This window comes from Hyperolius riggenbachi, chromosome 3 (assembly GCF_040937935.1).
Source record: "Hyperolius riggenbachi isolate aHypRig1 chromosome 3, aHypRig1.pri, whole genome shotgun sequence".
NCBI classification, from domain to species: Eukaryota; Metazoa; Chordata; class Amphibia; order Anura; family Hyperoliidae; genus Hyperolius; species Hyperolius riggenbachi.
In genome coordinates, this window is record NC_090648.1 from 14647891 (window position 1) to 14669307 (window position 21417).

The 21417-nt window shown below is 47.4% G+C and overlaps 1 protein-coding gene across 1 annotated transcript in view; it reads left to right on the forward strand.

Annotated features, from left to right (window-relative positions):
- PCOLCE (procollagen C-endopeptidase enhancer) overlaps positions 1–19478 on the forward strand; it is a 62891-nt gene extending 43413 nt beyond the window's left edge. The window contains exons 2-9 of the mRNA XM_068273888.1: positions 3536–3644; positions 6726–6984; positions 8573–8697; positions 8781–8917; positions 11013–11458; positions 14002–14076; positions 16545–16718; positions 18656–19478. Coding sequence (XP_068129989.1) covers positions 3536–3644; positions 6726–6984; positions 8573–8697; positions 8781–8917; positions 11013–11458; positions 14002–14076; positions 16545–16718; positions 18656–18786 — 1456 coding nt within the window. The 3' untranslated portion in view covers positions 18787–19478. The remainder of the gene's footprint in view (positions 1–3535; positions 3645–6725; positions 6985–8572; positions 8698–8780; positions 8918–11012; positions 11459–14001; positions 14077–16544; positions 16719–18655) is intronic.
- The last annotated feature ends 1939 nt before the right edge of the window (positions 19479–21417 follow it).

The window sequence follows — 21417 nt, forward strand, 5'->3', positions numbered from 1 at the left end:
TTCTTGTGGGAGGGGTTTCAGCACAAAATCAGTCATACAGTGCCCCCTGATGGTCTGTTTGTGAAAATCATTATATTTCTCATGTAAAAGGGGGTATCAGCTACTGATTGGGATAAAGTTCAATTTTAGGTTGGAGTTTCTCTTTAAAAACGAGCTCTAGGTCTGTCACTGCCGCCACATGTCAGCGCGCGCCGCCATGCGCACACATGTCCACCCCGCTGGCCCCCTGGTCCGTCCTGCTCCTGTCCCAACAGCTGTCCATGCGGCACATGCGCAGTAGCGCAAACGCAGGACATGGGAGTGTACGCAGGGACACAGGGGGATTATAATATAGGATTACTACAATCCAGGCGGTCCCTTGCTCACAAACAGGCTCTGTGCCGGGGGGGACTGTCTGTAAGTGGAATCTGTGTGTAAGTTGAGTCCTGTGTTACACAGAGAGAAACGTGGACAAATGATTTACTTTCTGGCAACTCTTGATTTATATATAGTACAAACTATGTTTTTGGTTGTTTTCAGGGCCCCCGTAGGCCTTGTTCACATTATAAATCGCCAGCGCTATCGCACGTCTTGATTGATTTATAAAGTTTTTTCAAAAGCGCTTTTCCCTGAACTTTGCGCTTAGCAAGAAGTTTTAAATCAGGATGATACCATTTATTGGCTAACTACAAATGAATAAGAATAAGCAAGCTTTCGGCCTTGCAGCCTTCGTCAGGTTTATATCCTGTTAGTTTGCAAGCTGGTGGTACAGACAGCTATATACATGCAACATCAAAAGGGAAAACAGATATTTTTTTCAAGCATAAATACGTCATTAAGATGCCTTAATTCAAACAGACCATCTAAATGGGGTAAGATAAGGATCCTTGTTTACTCCATTGCTCACAGACCTGGTATTAGGATTGACCCAGAGGTATTGCGCTTAGAAAAGCTGTTTTCTAAGCGCTTTTGCAGAGCGTCAGTCAGGAGGTGAACTCTTTGACCCGGAAATAATACAATACAATGTATTTATTCATAAAAGCGCTGGGGAAATCGCTATAGCACTTTGCGATTTCCCTATACCTTCCATTGAGCCAGAAAATGGTACATGTAGAGCGTTTGCGAATTCTGAGAAATCAAAACACTCACATCTGAACACTCTCATAGAAAAACATTGCACAAGTGTAGGGCGATTTCTAAAATTGCCAGCGCTTAAAGGAAAAACGGAAATGCTTATAGTGTGATCAAGGCCTCAAAAACGTAACCACCTGAGCGGTATGGACGAGCTCAGGGGATCGCATGGCCCCGGGTGGTTTTTTTTCAATAAAAATGATTTTATATCATGTAGCTACCGGTAGCACTTGGCTAGCTACATGTGTCCCCCGATCGCCGCCGCCACCCTCTGATCCCCCCCGATCACCGCTCTTATACATACCACCCCCTGGAACCCGCGATGGCGCAGCCTCTCCAATAGCATCCAGGCGTCGCTATGGGGAGGATCGGGACTGCGCATGACGTCGGTGACATCAAACGTCATGTCCGATCGTTGCGTAGCAACGATAGAAGCTGTTTGGGGAAGGTGCGGTTCTCGCGGGATCGCGGCTAGGTAAATATAGCCGGTGGGGATCGGGGGGACCAGAGCGGTGCAGGGGGACTTGGGGAACATGTGTAGCTAGCCTAGTGCAACAAACATTTCCCTCCCGCGGCCCCATAAATTGAACGCTAAGGTGGTTAATGTGTGTCATGTTGCACCACGTTGCGTCTCATTCTGGCAAATGGGACGCGACGCAACTCACCGCATTAAGTGTAAAAGGGCCCCTTAATGTGCTTCTGTCAAATGGGATCTGTCAAAACCAGCCTTATCAGACTGCCGACAGACTGTACACACAGGGAAACGGTTGGCAGAACCGCCGCACCGCGGGCGGGTCTGAGGACGCGTCGTTTGCGGGAATCCAGCGTGTGTACGCGCCTATACTTAGCAGCACTTCCCAAACAATTCATATCTCAATCTTTGGGCTGCAGTTATTGGGGGTGGGAGCTGGCTACACCTGCTATGGGAGGGTGAGGCGTACATGTTGTGCTGCCACATGAGTTGGGCACTGGGTGTTGCCGATAGTACATTTACATTATCAGTATTTTACTATGCACTACCCTGCTCCCCTTCTGCTAGTGCCTAAACCAAACCTCCCCCCACCTAATGATTAATATCAACCCCCCTTCAAGTGTCTAAAACTAACCTCCCCCTCCCAGAGCCGGATTTGTACTTTTACAGGGCCCAAGGCCTGCTGTCACCAGGAGGAGCTGTGCTGTGCACCAGAAGAGATGATGTACTTTGACATATGACCTCTTCTCTCTCCAAGTCCTGCCGCCCTTCTGATTTTATCACCCAAGGCCAATCCAGCCCTGGCCCCCTCCTAATTCCAAACACTAACCCTGTCGTTCAAATGACCACTAGTTGTAGTTGATCGTCTAAAGCCATTATTTCCTATGTAGCAGCAACTTTCCACATTGTGCATCCAACTTATTGCTTGAGCACCCAGTTACTGGTAATTAACACAGGCTTTGCCTGCAGATCCCCTGGCTTAAAGAGGAACTCCAGTGAAAATAATGTAGTAAAAAAAGTGCTTCATTTTTTTACCATAATTATGTATAAATGATTTAGTCAGTGTTTGCTCATTGTAAAATCTTTCCTCTCCCAGATTCACATTCTGACATGTATCACATGGTGACATTGTTACTGTGGGCAGGTTACGTAGCTGTTTCTAGCTGTTCTGGCTTTACAGACAGCTGTAAACAGCTATTTCCTGTCTGTGAACATTGTTACATTGTGGCAGTTTGCCCAGAATACCGCGGTACTCAGAGCTTCTTGTGGGAGGGGTTTCAGCACAAAATCAGTCATACAGCGCCCCCTGATGGTCTGTTTGTGAAAATCATTATATTTCTTATGTAAAAGGGGGTATCGGCTACTGATTGGGATAAAGTTCAATTCTAGGTTGGAGTTTCTCTTTAAATAACCAGATCCCAGGAGAAGGTGAAAGGTGATATCGGGCAAAGATGACCCATAAAACCAGCACGGTGGAGTAGTGGCTAGCGCTCTCGCCTTTCAGAGCTGGATTCCCAGTTCAAGTCCCAGCCAGCCCAGGGCACGGAGGTTATATGTTCTCCCCTTGTCTGTGTGGGTTTCCTCCGGGCACTCTGGCATCCTCCCACATCCCAAAAAACATACAGATAAGTTAATTGGCTTCCCCCTAAACCAGCCCTAGACTACAATACATACATTACACAATACATACATAGACATATGACTATGGTAGGGATTAGATTGTGAGCTCCTCTGAGGGACAGTTAGGTGACAAGACAATGTACAGCGCTGCGGAAGATATCGGTGCTATATAAACACTAAATAATATTACTAAAAGTCTTGGAGAGATCATATGATTTGTATTGTTTAATGACCGGTTTAGTTGCTGTAGTTGTTTTTATCAAGTTTCTATCAATGTCTGTGTCCCTGTAACATGTATAACCTATATATAACCTCCTGCCTTCCCACCTGCAGACCGGTGTTCCTGTGCGGAGGTGAGTACTCCGGAGAGTTCGGCTATGTCGCCAGCGAGGGATTCCCCAATTATTACCCGCACAAGAAGCGATGCGTCTGGAAGATCACGGTGAGCATCTGTGTCGGTGAATGTGAATGAGTGCATGAGGAAACTCACCAAACCGAACTCAAGAGTTCTGCTGCTGTGAAGCCCTGATACTACTCACAGCAGCTTGTATGTCCCCACTCATCATACAGAGGATGTGATCATCAGGTGAAAGCAGATGCTGATTGCCATCACACACACCAGGAAGTGAAACAGATGCAGGGATCTCTGAAATTCAGGCAGCACACACAGCAGGAAGTGAAAGAGATGCAGGGATCTCTGAAGTTCAGGCAGAGCAAAGCAAATCAGGAGAGAGAGATGATTTACCTTGACATGTAGTCTCTCCTCTCTCCAAGTCCTGTGCCCTTCTGCTTTTTATCACCCAAGGCCATGGTCTTTGTGTCCTTCTCAGAAATCCTACCCTGATTCTGACAATCTATCATTGTCTGTCAAACTCTACAGCCAGCTGCCTGACTCATTCTGTCTAAATAGGTCAGAGCAATAATTGGAGAGACAGATTGCTTGATTTACAGCTATAAAACTCTGTACACATGTTAGACCGTGGTCAAGGCCGGCCCTAGACTTTTTGCCGCCTGAGGTAAAATTAGAAAAAATCGCCCCCCCTCTCTCGCCTGGGTCCCCCGATCTGCGCTCCCCTCCAGCTTTAAAAAGTGAAGTATCAGCTCTATGATTAAGAGGCAACGGGCAGGGATCACTCACCTTTTCCGCGTTCCATCGTGCGCTTCACTGACGTCACTTCCTGCAATGCCGTCCACTTACCGGTACTTCACTTTTTAAAGCTGGAGGGGAGCGCAGATCGGGGGACCCAGGCGAGGGAGGGGGGGTCCAACCCCCCTCCCTACCGCTAGGCCCAATACCCCCTTTCTGCCCGCTACCCCTCCAGCTCGCACCCATAGACAGGCGGGTGCCCGCCCCCCTCCCCCCCAGAAATGCCGCCTGAGGCAAATGTTTCACCCCGCCTCATGAGCGGACCGGCCCTGACCGCGTTCATCAGAAAACAAGTGATCCCAGACAATTAGTGACAAGCGAACAACATCAGAGAACTTTTTAATTTCAGCAATGGCACAACAACTTTTCGCTGATTGGATTGTTGGCGGAAGCACAAAAATAGAGACCCACGGAAGTGTAAAATTCAGCACGTGACGTTTTTTGAATGGATCATTCTTCACAGGCGATAACCATTGTCTTTACCTGTTGTTGGGGGAAATGTTTTAAAACATTATCAGGCGACCGGTCATTTGTTTCTGACAACTGCAGTCTAGTGTGTGTACAGCGCTTAAAGAGGAACTCCAGTGAAAATAATTTAATAAAAAAAGTGCTTTATTTTACAATACTTATGTATAAATGATTTAGGCAGTGTTTGCCCATTGTAAAATCTTTCCTCTCCCCGATTTACATTCTGACATGTATTACATGGTGACACTTTTACTGTTGGCAGGTGATGTAGCTGCTGCATGCTTTTTTGGCAGTTGGAAACAGCTGTAAACAGCCATTTCCCACAATGCAGCAAGGTTCACAGACAGGAAACTGCCAAGAGTACCACGGTCCTCAGAGTTTCTTGTGGGAGGGGTTTCACCACAATATCAGTCATACAGCGCCCCCTGATGGTCTGTTTGTGAAAAAGAATAGATTTCTCATGTAATTGAGCAGCAGCATGGAGCCGATGCTTGGTCCTGGGGGGGAAAGCTGAGCTCGTTCGGCTCCGTGATGCTGCAGGGCTGTGAGCCTTCTGTGCAGTGTGGCCATGCTCCATCGACAATGGCTTGTGGATGAACCTCGAGGGTCCCAGTGCTGGAGCAGCGAGGTGAAGAGGGACGGGGGAAGCCTCTGGGGGATTGAAAGACTTACCTCTGCTAGGTAAGTACCCAAATTGGTCACATTCTCTCCCTTTAGGCACACTTTAACCACTTCCCCTCCCCTGGGGTGAGTAACTACATCCCTGCAAGATGCCATAAGTGCTTGCAGGGGTCTATCAATCACGTCCCTGGCTTTTTAAGGGGAAAACCCCTTGGAGGTGAAGTGGTTAAAGGGAACCTGAAGTGAGAGGAATATGGAGGAGAGGATGACATTTAATTTTAAACAATGCACATTGCCTGGCTGACCTGATGATTCTCGGCCTCTAACACTTTTAGCCATAGACTCTGAACAAGCATGCAGCAGATCAGGTGTTTCTGACAGGATTTGCTGCTTGTTTCAGGTGTGTGATTCAGACATACATGAAAGATCAGGCAACTGGTATTGTTCAACAGGAAATAAATATGGCCACCTCCATATGCCTCTTGCTTCAGGTTCCCTTTAAGTTCTGCAGTCGGAGATGAGTGAGATGAGTGAAAGATGAGTGAAAGAATAGTCTCCCGGCAGCCGGGAGAGATCAGTGAGGTCCACTGCAACACACTGGTAGGATTCCCGGGAGAAGACGAAAGTAAACATATTAACCCTTTCAAGCACTTTTTAAAAAAGTTTGTTCTTAAAATACTTAGAACAGTATGGCTGAGGTATTGCAAGATATTTTGATTGTAGTTCGGCTTTTAGAATTCTCTAGTAAAATGCAAATTTTCAGGTATTAATAGTTGCATAGAATGTGTACGCTCAGTGAGAGACGATATCATGCTAAGGTTGTGCGTTGCAGTTTTCTAATGCCCCCAAGAAAATGTCAGTAGCTTTTTAGTTCCTCTTACTATGAGCCCCAAGTTTGCAGGTTCCCCTTTTCAGCGGACGTCTCTCTGCTCGCCTGCTTCCCGTCCAATCACAAAGAGGCAATAGAGGGGCAGGAAGCAAACAGGCGAATCCCCATGGAGAGTTGTCTGCTTCCAGCCAAGGAGCTGTTTCCAGACGGATATTACTTGGCTCATTTATTAATCACTTTCAAACAGAGATGGGTTAAGATCTGTTGGGGCCCTAGGCAAGGCAGTAGCTCTGGCGCCCCCTATAGATATTTTGGTAAGCAGAGGTGGAGAAGGGTCAGGAAAGATGGCTTGTGGGCTCCTTGACACCTTTTAGGCCCCAGGCCCCTGCCTAGATTGCCTTGAGGATGATCCTGCTCTGCTTTGACACACATTAACACATTTCTTGTTGCCGTGACAGGTCCCCAATGATCACATTGTGATTCTGTCCTTCCGAGTTCTGGACATGGAGGCGGACACCAGCTGTCGCTATGACTACCTCAACATCTACAATGGACACAACGAGAATGCTCAGAGGTTAGCGCGAGTCTGCGGCACATTCCGACCCGGCGCCATTATGTCTTCTGGACCAGAGATGATGCTGGAGATGGTGACAGACGAGGAGACAGGCGGACGAGGGTTCCTGGCGTGGTACAGCGCAGGAGCTGCTAAAAACACTGGTGAGATACAAACCTCTGGCCAAACATGATGCCCCTCCTCCTGCAGAGTGACACAGACAGAAGGAGGATATGACTCCGCCCCTCCTCCTGCAGGGTGACACAGACAGAAGGGAGCTGTTGGTCTGCCTCTTCTCCTGCAGGGTGAAACAGAAAGAAGGGAGCTATGACCAGGGCCGGGCCGAGGCTCCAGCCTCAGGGCGCAGTGTAGGAGGGGCACACAACTTACTCTGTTATCATTACCCTACTGAGTTTGCAGCATAGAGAAATAAGAAGAGGGGATACATGGCAGTGACTGCAAGCCAGATAACTATAGAATAAGGTGTTGGGGGCCCTGGGGCACCTCTTAGTCTAATAGCAATCAGTGTGTGACGGTTGGGGTGGGAGGGATGGAGGGGCGCACTTTGGTGTCTCATCCTTGGGTGCTGGAGGACCTTGTTACGGCTCTGGCTATGACTCCGCCACTCCTCCTGCAGGGTGACAGACAAAAGAGAGATATGACTCCGCCCCTCCTCCTGCAGGGTGACACAGACAGAAGGGAGCTATGACCCTGCCCCTCCTCCTGCAGGGTGACAGACAGAAGGGAGATATGACTCCGTCCTCCTCCTGCAGGGTGACGCAGACATAAGGGAGCTGTTGGTCTGCCTCTTCTACTGCAGGGTGAAACAGAAAGAAGGGAGCTATGACTCCGCCCCTCCTCCTGCAGGGTGACAGACAAAAGAGAGATATGACTCCGCCCCTCCTCCTGCAGGGTGACACAGACAGAAGGGTGCTGCCAGTCTGCTCCTCCTCCTGCAGGGTGACACAGACAGAAGGGAGCTGCCAGTCTGCCCCTCCTCCTGCAGGGTGACACAGACAGAAGGGAGCTACCAGTCTGCTCCTCCTCCTGCAGGGTGACACAGACAGAAGGGAGCTGCCAGTCTGCCCCTCCTCCTGCAGGGTTATACAGACAGAAGGGAGCTGCCAGTCTGCCCCTCCTCCTGCAGGGTGACACAGACAGAAGGGAGCTGCCAGCCTGCCCCTCCTCCTGCAGGGTGATACAGACAGAAGGGAGCTGCCAGTCTGCCCCTACTCCTGCAGGGTGACACAAACAGAAGGGAGCTGCCAGTCTGCTCCTCCTCCTGCAGGGTGACACAGACAGAAGGGAGCTGCCAGCCTGCCCCTCCTCCTGCAGGGTGACACAGACAGAAGGGAGCTGCCAGTCTGCCCCTACTCCTGCAGGGTGACACAGACAGAAGGGAGCTGCCAGTCTGCTCCTCCTCCTGCAGGGTGACACAGACAGAAGGGAGCTGCCAGTCTGCCCCTCCTCCTGCAGGGTGATACAGACATAAGGGAGCTGCCAGTCTGCCCCTCCTCCTGCAGGGTGACACAGACAGAAGGGAACTATGACTCCGCCCTCCTCCTGCAGGGTGACACAGACAGAAGGGAGCCGCCAGTCTGCCCTGCCTCCTGCAGGGTGACACAAACAGAAGGGAGCTGCCAGACCGCCCCTCCTCCTGCAGGGTAATAATGACAAAGTGATTATATCAGGTGATATGTTATGTCTTGCCATAATGACAGTATTGCTGTATTTGGGGTGTTTGTGGGGCAGAAAATCTCTTCTGCGGAGGGAAGCTGGAGAAGGAACAGGGCACCATCTCAAGTCCCAACTGGCCGAAGACCAACTACCCCAGCGGTATCAGCTGCTCCTGGCATATCGTTGCCCCCAAACACCAGGTAAGGTGGACCCTCTGCACTGATATTCTGATCTCCATCAGCTGATATAGCCGTACCGTGACACATTGCCCTGTGTGTGACAGGTGGTGGAACTGACCTTCGGGAAGTTTGACGTTGAAGCAGACAGTTATTGCCGCTATGATTACCTGGCTGTGTTCAACGGAGCCGATACGGACAACAACCGACAGATCGGCAAATTCTGTGGAGACACCTCGCCAAAGTGAGCCCTAAGACCAGGTCAATCTGTTACCCACCGTGTCTGTTGTACCTCGAGGATGAGTTGGGAGTTATGTGATTACATTAGGCCTGGGGCCCACGGTGATCAACGCTTGTGATAGTGCTAGTGTTTGGTGTAGCACTTTTTGCCGCATTTTCTGGCACAGGGTTTTGGGTGATTTAAGGTGCTGTACAATCCACTGCTGGCAATTGTAAAGCACTCTATGAAAGGGGGAGGGGGGGGGGCACTTAGGGTGTTTTGTGAACTGATCAGTTAGGATTAGGCATTTTAGGCAGAGGCACTGCTGCATTCCCCAGCTACAGTTGGCCATGCAACACACCACCAATCCGCCAACAACAAAATACAGTGAGGTCCTGGTTACAGCGGACCAGAACTCAGAACTTCCTCTCTGCTCAAAAAAATAAGAAAATCATTTGTTACTTCATACAGAACTCCTGAAATAAATTGGCAGTGTGTCTACTTCCTGCTTTCATGGAACCGGAGGAAGGGTTAATATCCTGTGTTTACTAATTAGCTGTGTCTGCTGAGGATGAGGACTGCCAAATTCCTGAGCTGACACAGGGATTAAATTACGCCTGTGATTACCCAGAGATAAGTGGGAAGTAGACAGGCTCTTCTCTCTAAAAACACACAGGGTGGCTTTCTTTCTGTTTTCCTTGTGTCCTGTGCAAGAGTTCAGGTCCACTTTAACCAGTACTTGACCACGGGGAAGTCTCAAATAACCAGAGGTCAGGAGAGAGCTATGGGGAAGGGCCTTTTCCATTTTGCAGAGCACAGCTCAGCAGAAAAAAACGTACATAACCTCTGGGTGCCGGTCCTCTTTACTCCTGCAGGTCCCAGCTGCTCTGCAGCATCCTCGTAGGGCCCCCGATGTGTCACCTGACCTGCATCGGGTCACATGATGCATCAGGAGCCATACAGCGCGGATGCAGCAGAGCAGCTGTAGAAGTGAAGAGTACCGGTGCCTGGGAGTTTTATAAGTGGTTTCCGCTGCGAGTTGCTCTGTATTTCATCTGTGGGCATGGCTGGACTTGAAACAAGGCCACAAAGGCCATGGCCTAAGGCACCAGGAAGCAAGGGGCGGGCAGCAGGCTGCCAAACATGTAAACTGCAGCAGTCACAGACCCAATTTGCAGCCACCCTGCTTCCACAGGGGTGGGCAGTGGAGCACTCCCCAAGCACAGCACAGAATGGGAGGAGCACCGGACCAGGGAAGTACACCGGATAGGGGGAACACTAGGTGAGAGCATAGGACCAGGGGAACAAACAGGACAGGGGGAGCACACAGGATGGGTGGTGACATAGCCCCCAACCGTCCCATTTTTGGCGGGACAGTCCCGATTTGGGGGGGGCTGTCCCGCTATCCCGTTATGACCCCCCAGTGTCCCGGGCGGCTGGGGGGTCAGATGTGCAAAAGAAATGATCGAGGCCCCAGCCGGCGGATGCGGTGTGTGGGATGCGGGTCTGGGATAGTATTGTCCCTCCCTCCCTCCGAATGTGCCCCCCAGTGTCCTCCTGTATGCAGAGATAAGAGCGCAGCGGAGCGGGCAGTCTTACCATTCCTACTCGCGTACCAGGCATCTCTTGCTTCCATCTACTTCCTGTGATGTCACAGGAAGCAGAGAAGACCAGATGCCCGTACGCGAGAAGGAATGGTAAGACTGCCCGCTCCGCTGTGCTCTTACCCTGGGCACCCTCACCCTTCTCCCCACCCACAAATATTTTAATTTTAAATAAAGGAGATATATATATATATATATATATATATATATATATATTTGACTAGGGGTGTGTTGGGGGTGTGTGGTTAGGGGTGTGTCGGGGGCGTGGCTTAAGTGTCCCGCTGTCTCATCTCAAAAAGTTGGGAGGTATGGTGGTGCACAGGATGGGGGGGTTGAGGAGGCCCCATCCTGTGGTCATAGTCGGCCTTGGGTGGTAAAATGTCCATATGGCCTTGTCTGGTGGTGGGAGATCAGTCTTACAATTAAGCCTGTTTGCTTGACTTCTCAAGATGCCAGATGCCCAGGACTGTACTGTATGACTTGTTCTCTGATTCCTCTCCATGTGTATATTTCAGTAATGTCTATTCTGATGGCAACGAGATGCTGGTTCAGTTCGTGTCTGACCTCAGCCTGACGGCAGGCGGATTCGAGGCCACCTACAGGATGAAGGACCCCTCAGAGGTACCCAAGAAAGATCCTGACTCAAAAGCCACTTCGGGAAGCGTGGTTGCTGCTGGCAAACCTACTGGGACAAAACCGCCCGCCAAGCCCAAGCCCAGCCCAAAAGCCACCCCTAAACCAACACCGAAGCCGGAAACGCAGAAGCCTGCCCCCAAACCAGCAGCCACGCCTAAACCCACATCAAAGACCACCACTCCCAAGCCCACCAGAAAACCTGCTGCGCCCAAGGCCAGCTCCAAGCCAGCCACAGCTAAGCCAACTCCAAAACCCAAAGCCACCAAAGCACCCAAACCAACCACCACAGCAAAACCGAAACGTGAAAATGCCATCGTTCCTGCAGGTGATTGGAGGGTTAATGTCTTGAGAATTTGCATTTAATCAAGAGTTGGGTGGGTTCACCTCTCAATCATTTTCCACCATTATAAAACCTCTGCCTGGAGCAGTTCGCCAACAAAAGTCTTCTTCTCAGCAGCGATGATCGTATTCAGATAATTACGATTACGCAAAATTACGCACATATCTTCACAATTATGCCGATACGCAATTACAGTTTGTAGATTGAATTGATTTTGTGTCATCCATTCATAATTTCGTGCTATTTTTGCATCATTTTGTGCTGACTTTAGTGGTTAGTAGCAAAGTGGGTTAGTGCAAGGCAAAAAATATAAAAAAAAACAAAAAAAAACTTGTAGTTTTTGAGAAAATCAATTTTAAAAATGCAAAGGAAAGTAAAATTGGTTCTTATGCCCCGTGCACACCAAAAACCCACTAGCAGATCCGCATAATGCTAGCAGATTTTTAAACGCTTTTTTTATTTTTATGATGCGTTTTGCTCGGGTTTGTGGATTGCTGCTGCGGATTTCAGTGTAGTACATTTCATGTATTGTTACAGTAAAGCTGTTACTGAACAGCTTCTGTAACAAAACCGTCTGGCAAACCGCTCTGAACTGCCGTTTTCAGAGCGGTTTGCGGTTTTCCTATACTATACATTGGAGGCAGAAACGCCTCCGCAATCCAAAAAATGCCTCACCCCGGGAGTATGCATTTCTGCAAAACGCCTCCCGCTCTGGTGTGCACCAGCCCATTGAAATACATTACCCTAGAGTAAACGCTCAAAAAGCCGCTCGGTGTGCCCCAGCCCTTAAAGAGACACTGAAGCGAAAAAAAAAATGATGATATTATGATTTGTATGTGTAGTACAGCTAAAGGCCCATACACATGTCGGATTTTAGCGAACGACCCGTCGTTTGAACGTTCCGTCGTTCGGACGTTTTCGCGTCAAATCCGACATGTGTACAGACTATCGTTCGGGTGATAAGACTGGTTACTAGCGATCCGCCGTTCAAACGACGGGTCGTTCGCTAAAATCCGACGTGTGTATGGGCCTTAAGAAATAAAACATTAAGATCAGATACATCAATCTAATTGTTTCCAGTACAGGAAGAGTTGAGAAACTCCAGTTGTTATCTCTATGCAAACAAGCCATTAAGCTCTCCGACTAAGTTAGTCGTGGAGAGGGCTGTTATCTGACTTTTATTATCTCAACTGTTCCTGGACTATTTACTTTTCCTCTGCTAGAGGAGAGGTCATTACTTCACAGACTGCTCTGAAAGACTCATTTTGAATGCTGAGTGTTGTGTAATCTGCACATATTATAGAGTGATGCAATGTTAGAAAAAACACTATATACCTGAAAATAAAAGTATGAGAATATTTTCTTTGCTGCTAATCTTCTAGTAATTATTCATAGTACACAACCAATTCACTATATCATATTTTTTTTTTCGATTCAGTGTCTCTTTAAAGTGTCATTTTTTGAGTTTAAAAAACATTTTTCCTTTCCTTTCCTTCAAAATCAATTTTATATATATAAAAAATAATTTTTGACTTAAAAAGGTGTTGTACCTTATTTTCTGGTTGAAAGTTTCACCAGTTGACGTTGGAAGAAAACCTATTGTAGTTTGAAGCACAGGGAAGGGATCAAGCTGAAAAGTAGCCCAGTCCCCCACCAGGCCAAAAGTAAACCTGTATTTTTAAAAACAAAAAAAGTTAAATACTTACCTCAGCAGAGGGACCTATAGGGAGGAGCGTTCATTGCAGGAGCTTAAAGAGGAACTCCAGTGAAAATAATGTAATAAAAAAGTGCTGCATTTTTACAGTAATTATGTATACCGGTAAATGATTTTATTTAGTCAGTGTTTGCCCATTGTAAAATCCTTTGAATCCTTGATTTACATTGTGACATTTATAACATGGTAACATTTTTACTGCTGGCAGGTTATGTAGCTGCTGCTTGCTTTTTTGGCAGTTGGAAACGGCTGTAAACAGCTATTTCCCACTATGCAGCAAGGTTCACAGACAGGAAACTGCCAGGACCATGGTGCTCAGAGTTTCTTGTGGGAGGGGTTTCACCACAATATCAGCCATACAGATCCCCCTGATGATCCTTTTGTGAAAAGGAATAGATTTTCTTATGTAAAAGAGGGTATCAACTACTGATTGGGATGAAGTTCAATTCTTGGTCACGGTTTCTCTTTAAGAAAGTGGTGATATCTTTGTCCCAAAGTCCCTGAGTTTTTGTATTCAGTCTGTAGTGTAGGACATTGTCGAGCCTGCTGTATTCTTCATATATATGTGAAAAACCCTGCGGGGAATGGAAATCCCCTTATAACAGGCACAGCAATGGGTACAATTAACGCCCCACCACACCCAGAGAGAGAAGAAACTAGGGTCTCATAGCTCTGTACTCTACACAGAAATACTCCAAGTGCTCAGACATGTGCTCAGTCATGGGGTCACTGGACTCTACAGCAGGGAACCTTAATGTATGAACTTGGAATGGTATACATACAATATGTTAACAGTCTTACCACATCATTACAGGTGCACCTGGAAAGTGTCCGGAGAAGTGTCGGAAGACGGGAACGCTGGGAACCCATTACTGTTCCAACCAGTTCGGTAAGAAATGCCAAACATGATGATTGTGTTAGTCTGCTGAAACAACGAATGCTTAATGAGATGCTAATGATTTCAAGTTAGTGCAAGTTCAATGCAAATTTATGAAGTTCAGAAAAAGACCAATCAAGTGTAGCATGTGCTACACTCTGCTGTAGTGAAATCATCCTATTTTCACCTGAAGAACATTGCAAAAATCAAGCACCTCATCCCCCCAGAAGATCTGCCAACCTTAGTCCATGCCTTCATCACATCCTGACTGGACTACTGTAATGCTCTCTACACTGGCCTTCCAAAAAAGGTCTTGTACCGCCTACAGCTGATACAGAATACTGCTGCCAGACTGCTAACCAACCAACCCCGTCACTGCCACATAACGCCAGTCCTGCACTCCCTTCACTGGCTACCTATAGAATGGAGGGTCCTATTCAAGATCGGCCTGTTGACATTTAAATCACTACATAATCTGGTCCCTGGATACATGAAAGATATGTTGCAGCTGCGTAGCAATCCCCGCATTCTCAGATCCACAGGTTCTAATAATCTAGTCATACCCAGAGTCCACTTGGAAACTTTTGGTCCCAGAGCCTTCTTTCATGCTGCCCCTACGTTTTGGAACTCCTTACCTCAACAGATCAGGACAGCTCCATCCCTGGACGTGTTTAAATCCAGACTGAAAACCCACCTGTTCAGTTTGGCATTTGCAGAAATATAACTTTTGTTGTGTGAATACTTCATCCTACTACCAATTACTGAATCTGAGAGAGCCTAAGCGCTTTGAGTCCTATGGGAGAAAAGCGCTATAGAAATGTTATTGTATTGTATTGTATTGTAATTGGTCTTTTTGCAAACTGCATACATGCTAACTACCCATTATTCCACAGAAGAGGAAAGCTAAACTGCAAATCTTGTTTACAATACTGAGACTAAAGTCGGCCAAATACAGGTTGATAGCAGCCCCACCCAGGAAGCGATCACTCACTCTCAGATCAGGATTTGATTGGTTAGTAGTGATCGATGTACCATGTCACCAGAGGAGTGAATGAGAGTCGATAGATCTGCTCCTCCCATTCGTTCTGTAGCGGTTAATAAAGTTAAGATCGATGTGGATGTTGATCCTCTGAGGCTCCTCCCTCTACCGGCTTAATGAACATTTCCAGTGTAAACAATCATGCTTTTGATTGATGATTTCTCCAAAATCGATCAGAGCTTTATCAGTCGGTTGTTTTGGGGTCGATGGATCAACGTTGGTTTGAATCAAAGTGAATTTGCTGGAGGTATTGACACATGTATGGCCATCGCAGTTAGTCAGTGAGATGGAAATCATTCCAGCTGGCATGCAAATGTAATGTAAATTGTATGCAGCCTTCAGCTGAGCCAATCACATGGACTTCCTGCAAGTTCTGATTGGCCATTAAATTTGCATGCAAGCGGGAAATATTAACATGTCATTGCCCATCTCACCTTATGCCAGGTACACACCATACAATTTCTCTGTTAGATTTACCTGCGGATCAGCGGATCGTTCAGAAACAGCCTTATCAGTCTGCAGGCAGACTGTACACACGCACTACTGTTGGGGGAACGCCTGCCCAGTGGGAGGGTCTGACAGACCCGTCGTTCTCTGTAGTAGGGCGTGTGTACACACCTTAAAGAGGCACTTAAGTCACTAAAAAAATGAGTTTTACTCACCTGGGGCTTCCCTTAGCCCGGCGGGGACGGGAAAATCAGAGAGGCACGGCGAGGGCACCGATCAGCTGCAGGGGGGCTGAGGGAAGCCCCAGGTGAGCAAAAATCATTTTTTTTAGTGACTTAAGGTTTTTTCAGCAGATAGATGGTTCGATAGATAATTTCCGACATGTCCAATCTTATTTTCGATTGATTTTCTAATCGATTTCTCATAGAAGTAAATGGAAATTGATAAGAAAAGATAAAAAAAATCGATCGGAAAAATGATTGGAAATAAGATTGGGAAGTAAATCAACTGAAAAATGTCATTGTGTATTCCCAGCATTACAGAAAATTGTATGGTATGTACTTAGCATTAGACCCCAACTGCAGGAAGAACGGAAGAAGGGAAATTGTAACATTAATCTGGGTGATAAGAGAATGTAAACTGTTTATAGCAGCAGTGCTGGACACAAAGAGTCTGAATTCATTAAGCAGTAACACATCTGGTAAAGCAGAAAAGAGCAGATTTAAAACTGAACATCTTTTTAAAAGTCAATTCACTAACATATCGTTAGTGAATTGACTTTTAAAAAGATGTTCAGTTTTAAAGTATTGCATTGCATACCGCATTGAAAAGTATAATTAATGACTTTCTGGGTATAGTTAGTTGCTATATTTGAAGAATCAATCGTTCAGCTAGGTTTTATTCCTCAGAGCCTGGTTTCTACAAGGCTGAGGTGACTTGGAGAAGATTGATATAAAATGTTATCCCATCCTGACTTCCGCTTTCTGTTGCCTAGTGCTGACCGGGACAGTGAAGTCTCTGGCTAAGGGAGAGGTGCAAGGCACGCTACTGGCTAGCATCAACATCATCAACACGTACAAGGCTGGAGACCTCAACATCCAGGAGGCCGGCAACACCATGAGCATGGAGATCATCAACGAGTGTCCCCGATGCCCCATCCTGAAGAAAGGTAACACTGAGAACCTTATTACCTACAGAAGGAGAAGCTAAATCCTGATCCTAGGGACTCAGCCCTAGGGAGGTCCACTTTACACTACAGTGTTTATCCCAGAGTAGAATCTCAGGAGGTAAGCATGATTGGCTGGTTCTAATCACATGTTCTGTTCATGTCCCCTGCAGGAAGCAGCAGTGAGACAAGGTCATGTGATTGTGACCAGTCAGTCAGGTTTTTATGGAGCATTTACACTTGTCCTAGCGTTTTACGCAAGCGATTTCCCACATGCACAATTCTACGTTTGCGATTTATGTATTTTGTTTTTTGTATGAACTGTTGTGCATTTGTTTGTGCATGTTCCAATGTGCGATTTTTCTATAAGTACTAATGTAGTCAATTTACATGGAAATCCATCTAACTAACCTGCAAAACAAAAAATTTTACTGCGAATATTCCGCGTTCCCAATGACTTGCATTGAAACACAAATTGCAAATTTCACAAAACCCAGATCTGTCGTCCGAATTTTAAACACAGGAAATTTGTGGATGCAGTTTTGCACAAAGAACGGAAATACAATTCAGTGCCTTTGAGACATAACACATCTGCCGCAATCACGTTTTTCAAATCACACAAGATTTTTAATCGGTGAATTAGCACACATTATTGTCACAAGCCGTGTTAAAGAGAGCCTGAGACCAAAGAAGTCTCATGTTTTATACTCACCTGGGGCTTCCTACAGCTCCCTTGAGGCTGCTCAGTCCCTGGACATTTGCCATTTCTGTCCCCCACTCAGGGCCGGCCCTAAACTTTTTACCGCCTGAGGCAAACTTAGAAAAAATTGCCACCCCCAGCCGTGGGTGCAGGGGGGGCGGCCTCCGAGCTGGAGGGTTAGCGGGCAGAAGGGGGGTATTGGGCCTAGCGGCGGTGAGGGGGTTGGACCCCCCCTCCCTCGCCTGGGTCCCCCAATCTGCGCTCCACCTCCAGCTTTAAATGGTTACATAGCAGCCGATAGTAAGAGGGACGGGCGGGGATCACTCACCTCTTCCGGTTCCAGCGTGCGCTCCAGTGACGTCACTTCCTGCAACACCCTCCACTTACAATACAGTGGGCGGCGTTGCAGGAAGTGACATTAGTGGAGCCGTCGCTAGGCCCAATACCCCCTTTCTGCCCGCTACCCCTCCAGCTTGGCGGCGGCCCCCCCCCCCCCGCACCCATGGACGGGCGGTTGCCGCCCCCCTAGAAGTGCCGCCTGAGGCAAAAGTTTCACCCCGCCTCATGAGCGGGCCGGCCCTGCCCCCACTAAACGGTCTAGTATGTGTTGGAATATATGTCCTGTCAGAGCCACACAGCCATCAGCAGGACATAGAGTCCAACCACGTCGGTGTGGAAGCGGCGACTGAATGTAAACCGACACAGTAACCGTTTTCATGTTCGTCCGCTGATGGGCAATCCAGAAAAAGTTGTGTTTTTTACGCTAGTGTGGACTGAGCCTATAACTGAGCTTACGTATTAGTGTGCGAGTATTTGTATGACAGCCACGTGGTGTGACTATGAACTGCTACTCCCCATCATTGTTCCACTGCAGCCCATATCTTATACATGATGAGCAAGTGACTGCTCCCTTAGTACACATGAGGCAATTTTCTGTCAGATTGACAGTCAAATTTATTATATCCGAAAGGTCCGATTTAATCCCTGATCGTTTTTCTGATCAATTTTGTAAATAAGTAATCAGAAAATAAATCAGAAAAAAAGCGTTCAGGAATCAGATCGGACCTGTCGGAAATGATCAATCAGACCGTCAATCTGACGCAGAATTGCATTGTGTGTACTAAGCGTTAAGATCTGTGTTCAGCTCCCAGTCTCGCCCTGTTCAGGGGGAGATATTCTGTGGAGATGAGTACCACAGACACCGTGTGGGGCTAACCACTATATTATCTGTTTGTTTCAGGCGCCAGCTATCTCTTCATGGGAATGACTGATGATGAAGGACGCGGCAGAATTTTAGGCGACAGCTTCGTGATTGCGTACCGCGCCCAGCAGCACCAGATCCTGTCCAGCGTCTCTAAGAAGCCCTGCTAGTAGCAGCCATGCTGCTGCAGATCCGTTACTGGCCTCTGGCTGTGGCAACGCTGCTAGTAAAGTTTCTGGTAATGGCTGACATATTGCTATGGTAACACCTCAGGGCTGTTGAATCTCCATGGCAACCTACAGTATAATAGTGATAGATGGTACCTAACAATAGTGATTCTTCTAGTAATGGATGCCTAGTTACTATGGCGACATTTCAAGAAGTGGCCTGGTTGCTATGGTGGCATTCATAGCAGTAATGGAACTAGGTGTACTGCAATGTCTTTTGGCTGCTTTAGAAACTGTATTAGCACTGCATTGGTGTCACTATGGCAACACAGGTCGTAACACACAAAGTGCTGCTGTGGCTACCTTGTTACTATGGCAATATGCCTAGAAAATGTAGTCTTATCACCATGGTGATTCGCTTAATGGCAGCTGTTTCGCTGTAGAAGTAATCCTGCTTGTTTTTCAATTCTCATCTCGCATCGCTACCTGAACTTTATCTGAAATGTTTATTTTTCTAGCACTGATCCAATTGTCTCTCCTAATCCCCCCCCTCCCCCCACCTCTATTTCTGGACATTACCCACACCCAGGGTACCCCACCAACAAAATGGCACCCATCCAAGATGGCTTCCCATACAGGGCCCTCATCTGAAGCCCATACACCTTTCACCTCAATAAACATCATGTTTTGTTCAATGTCGACTGTGTGGTTTATTTTACTTTTGTGCTGTTATTTATTGGGCTGTAATTCATGGTAGAGCGTTAGGAAATTGCCTGTGAAATTGTTATATTTCTGTCTAGAGATGTAGATGGCAGTGACACGTTATCTGCCGCCAGCGCCATTTCTCTGTCATGTGACTTCGTAGGCGTCGCTGGGTCACGGAGGGAAGGGGCTGGCGAGACAAAAGACAGAAGGAGGAGCATGCCGCCCGGATAGTAGAGATGCGAAGTTCGGATCTTTTCAATGATCCGGATGATTCGAATCGGATCATTGGAAAGATCCAGATCTTTGATCCGAATCTCGGATCATTTTACAAGGGAAGCATTCGGAGGTGAAATGACTAGCAGGACAGGAGAAGGGGAGGGGGGTGGACACACAGAGAAGGGGAGAGAAGATGGACAGAGGGCAGGGAGTGGACAGAGAAGGGAGGAGGGACGAGCAGAGAGCAGAAATGTTTGTTTGCACACAATACCCACATGCTGCAATCATTATGCATTACATATATTTCACCTATATGTTCATCTGTATACTCCCAACTCCCATTCCCCAAAGCATTCCCAGAAGTGAAGTGCAGCTGTATAGAGAAGTGCAGGAGGATCATATTGCGCTGCAATCACAGTGCCTGCCCTGTCCTAGCCCAGCACGCTGCCTGTAACGTTACTGAGATGTGCCAAAAGTTTCCCATTTGTTCACTGTGCACAACTACGGAACAGACAGCCTATAATGAGCAGCACATTTCAGCCAGTCTGTGTGCTCTACACATATCTGGCAGTGGCACCCATGTCCCCTCTCTCTGATCTACCTGTGGCTGTGCAAGGCTGCCTCCCCTTCAACCGAGCGATCCATCTCTGCTCTGCTTCCAGGACCCCGCTGCCCGCTGAGAGGGGGGCGTGTCGCTCCTGGCCCCGCCCCCTTTGAGATCCGAATCACTCATTTTGATGATTCGGATGATTCGACTCACAAAATAGATTCGGATCAAAGATCCGAATCGTTCATGATCCGGACAACACTACCGGATAGGCAAGTACACTCTGCTGCGAGTACTCTGCAGGGGTCTTGGACCACTATTCAATTTGGGGGAGACCTGGGGGGTCAATCAGCCTTCTCTAGGGCTCTGGTAAACGGCCAAGTTTGCCTATAAGGAAGCACAAGCCCTGTTAGTGTCACTGTGTCAGGATTGACGTGGCTCTTGTGGGCGGTACTGCGGAGAAGAAACACTGTAAACCGTGGATCCAGGAGCGCTGACAATGGCCATGAACTTTGGATTTGCGCACACTTGCTATTTTGTGTCCAGAGCTGACCCAGTGACACACTGTGGTTTTGGACTTCCAGATCATTTGATCCCCTGAATTCAGTTCATCTGTATGAATGCTTGAATAGTAGGTTTTCTGCTGTGCCAGCTCTGTATCCTTATTGCTTTTTTGTAGCTTGAAGGACCACACTATTTCGAAAATTTTAAAATGTAAAATACGTGCAAAGACATATCAATACGAAGTGCGTTTCTCCCTGAGTAAAATGAGTCCTAAATTACTTTTCTCCTATGTTGCTGTCACTTACAGTAGGTAGTAGAAATCGACAGGTTTGGACTAGCCCATCTCCTCATGGGGGATTATCAGGGTTTTGTTTAAGTTTCAAAAGCACTTAGTGAATGGCAGTTGCTCCCTCCAAGTGCAAAAAAGTGTACAGTGAACAGGTGCAGCTGGTTTTGGTGGCCCTAAGCAGTCCATAACTTGAGGCCCCCATCCATGAAGGCGAGAAAATGGGTAGCCACACTACAAAACTTTAAGCGCCATGGCAAAAAATTGACGTGGCCAAAACAAGAGCAAACAAAAAACAAATACTAGCAGTTTCTAGGCTATACCTGTCCCCACGTGGAGACAGGTCTAGCTGCCCCCAGTATAGGTAGCCAGCTAT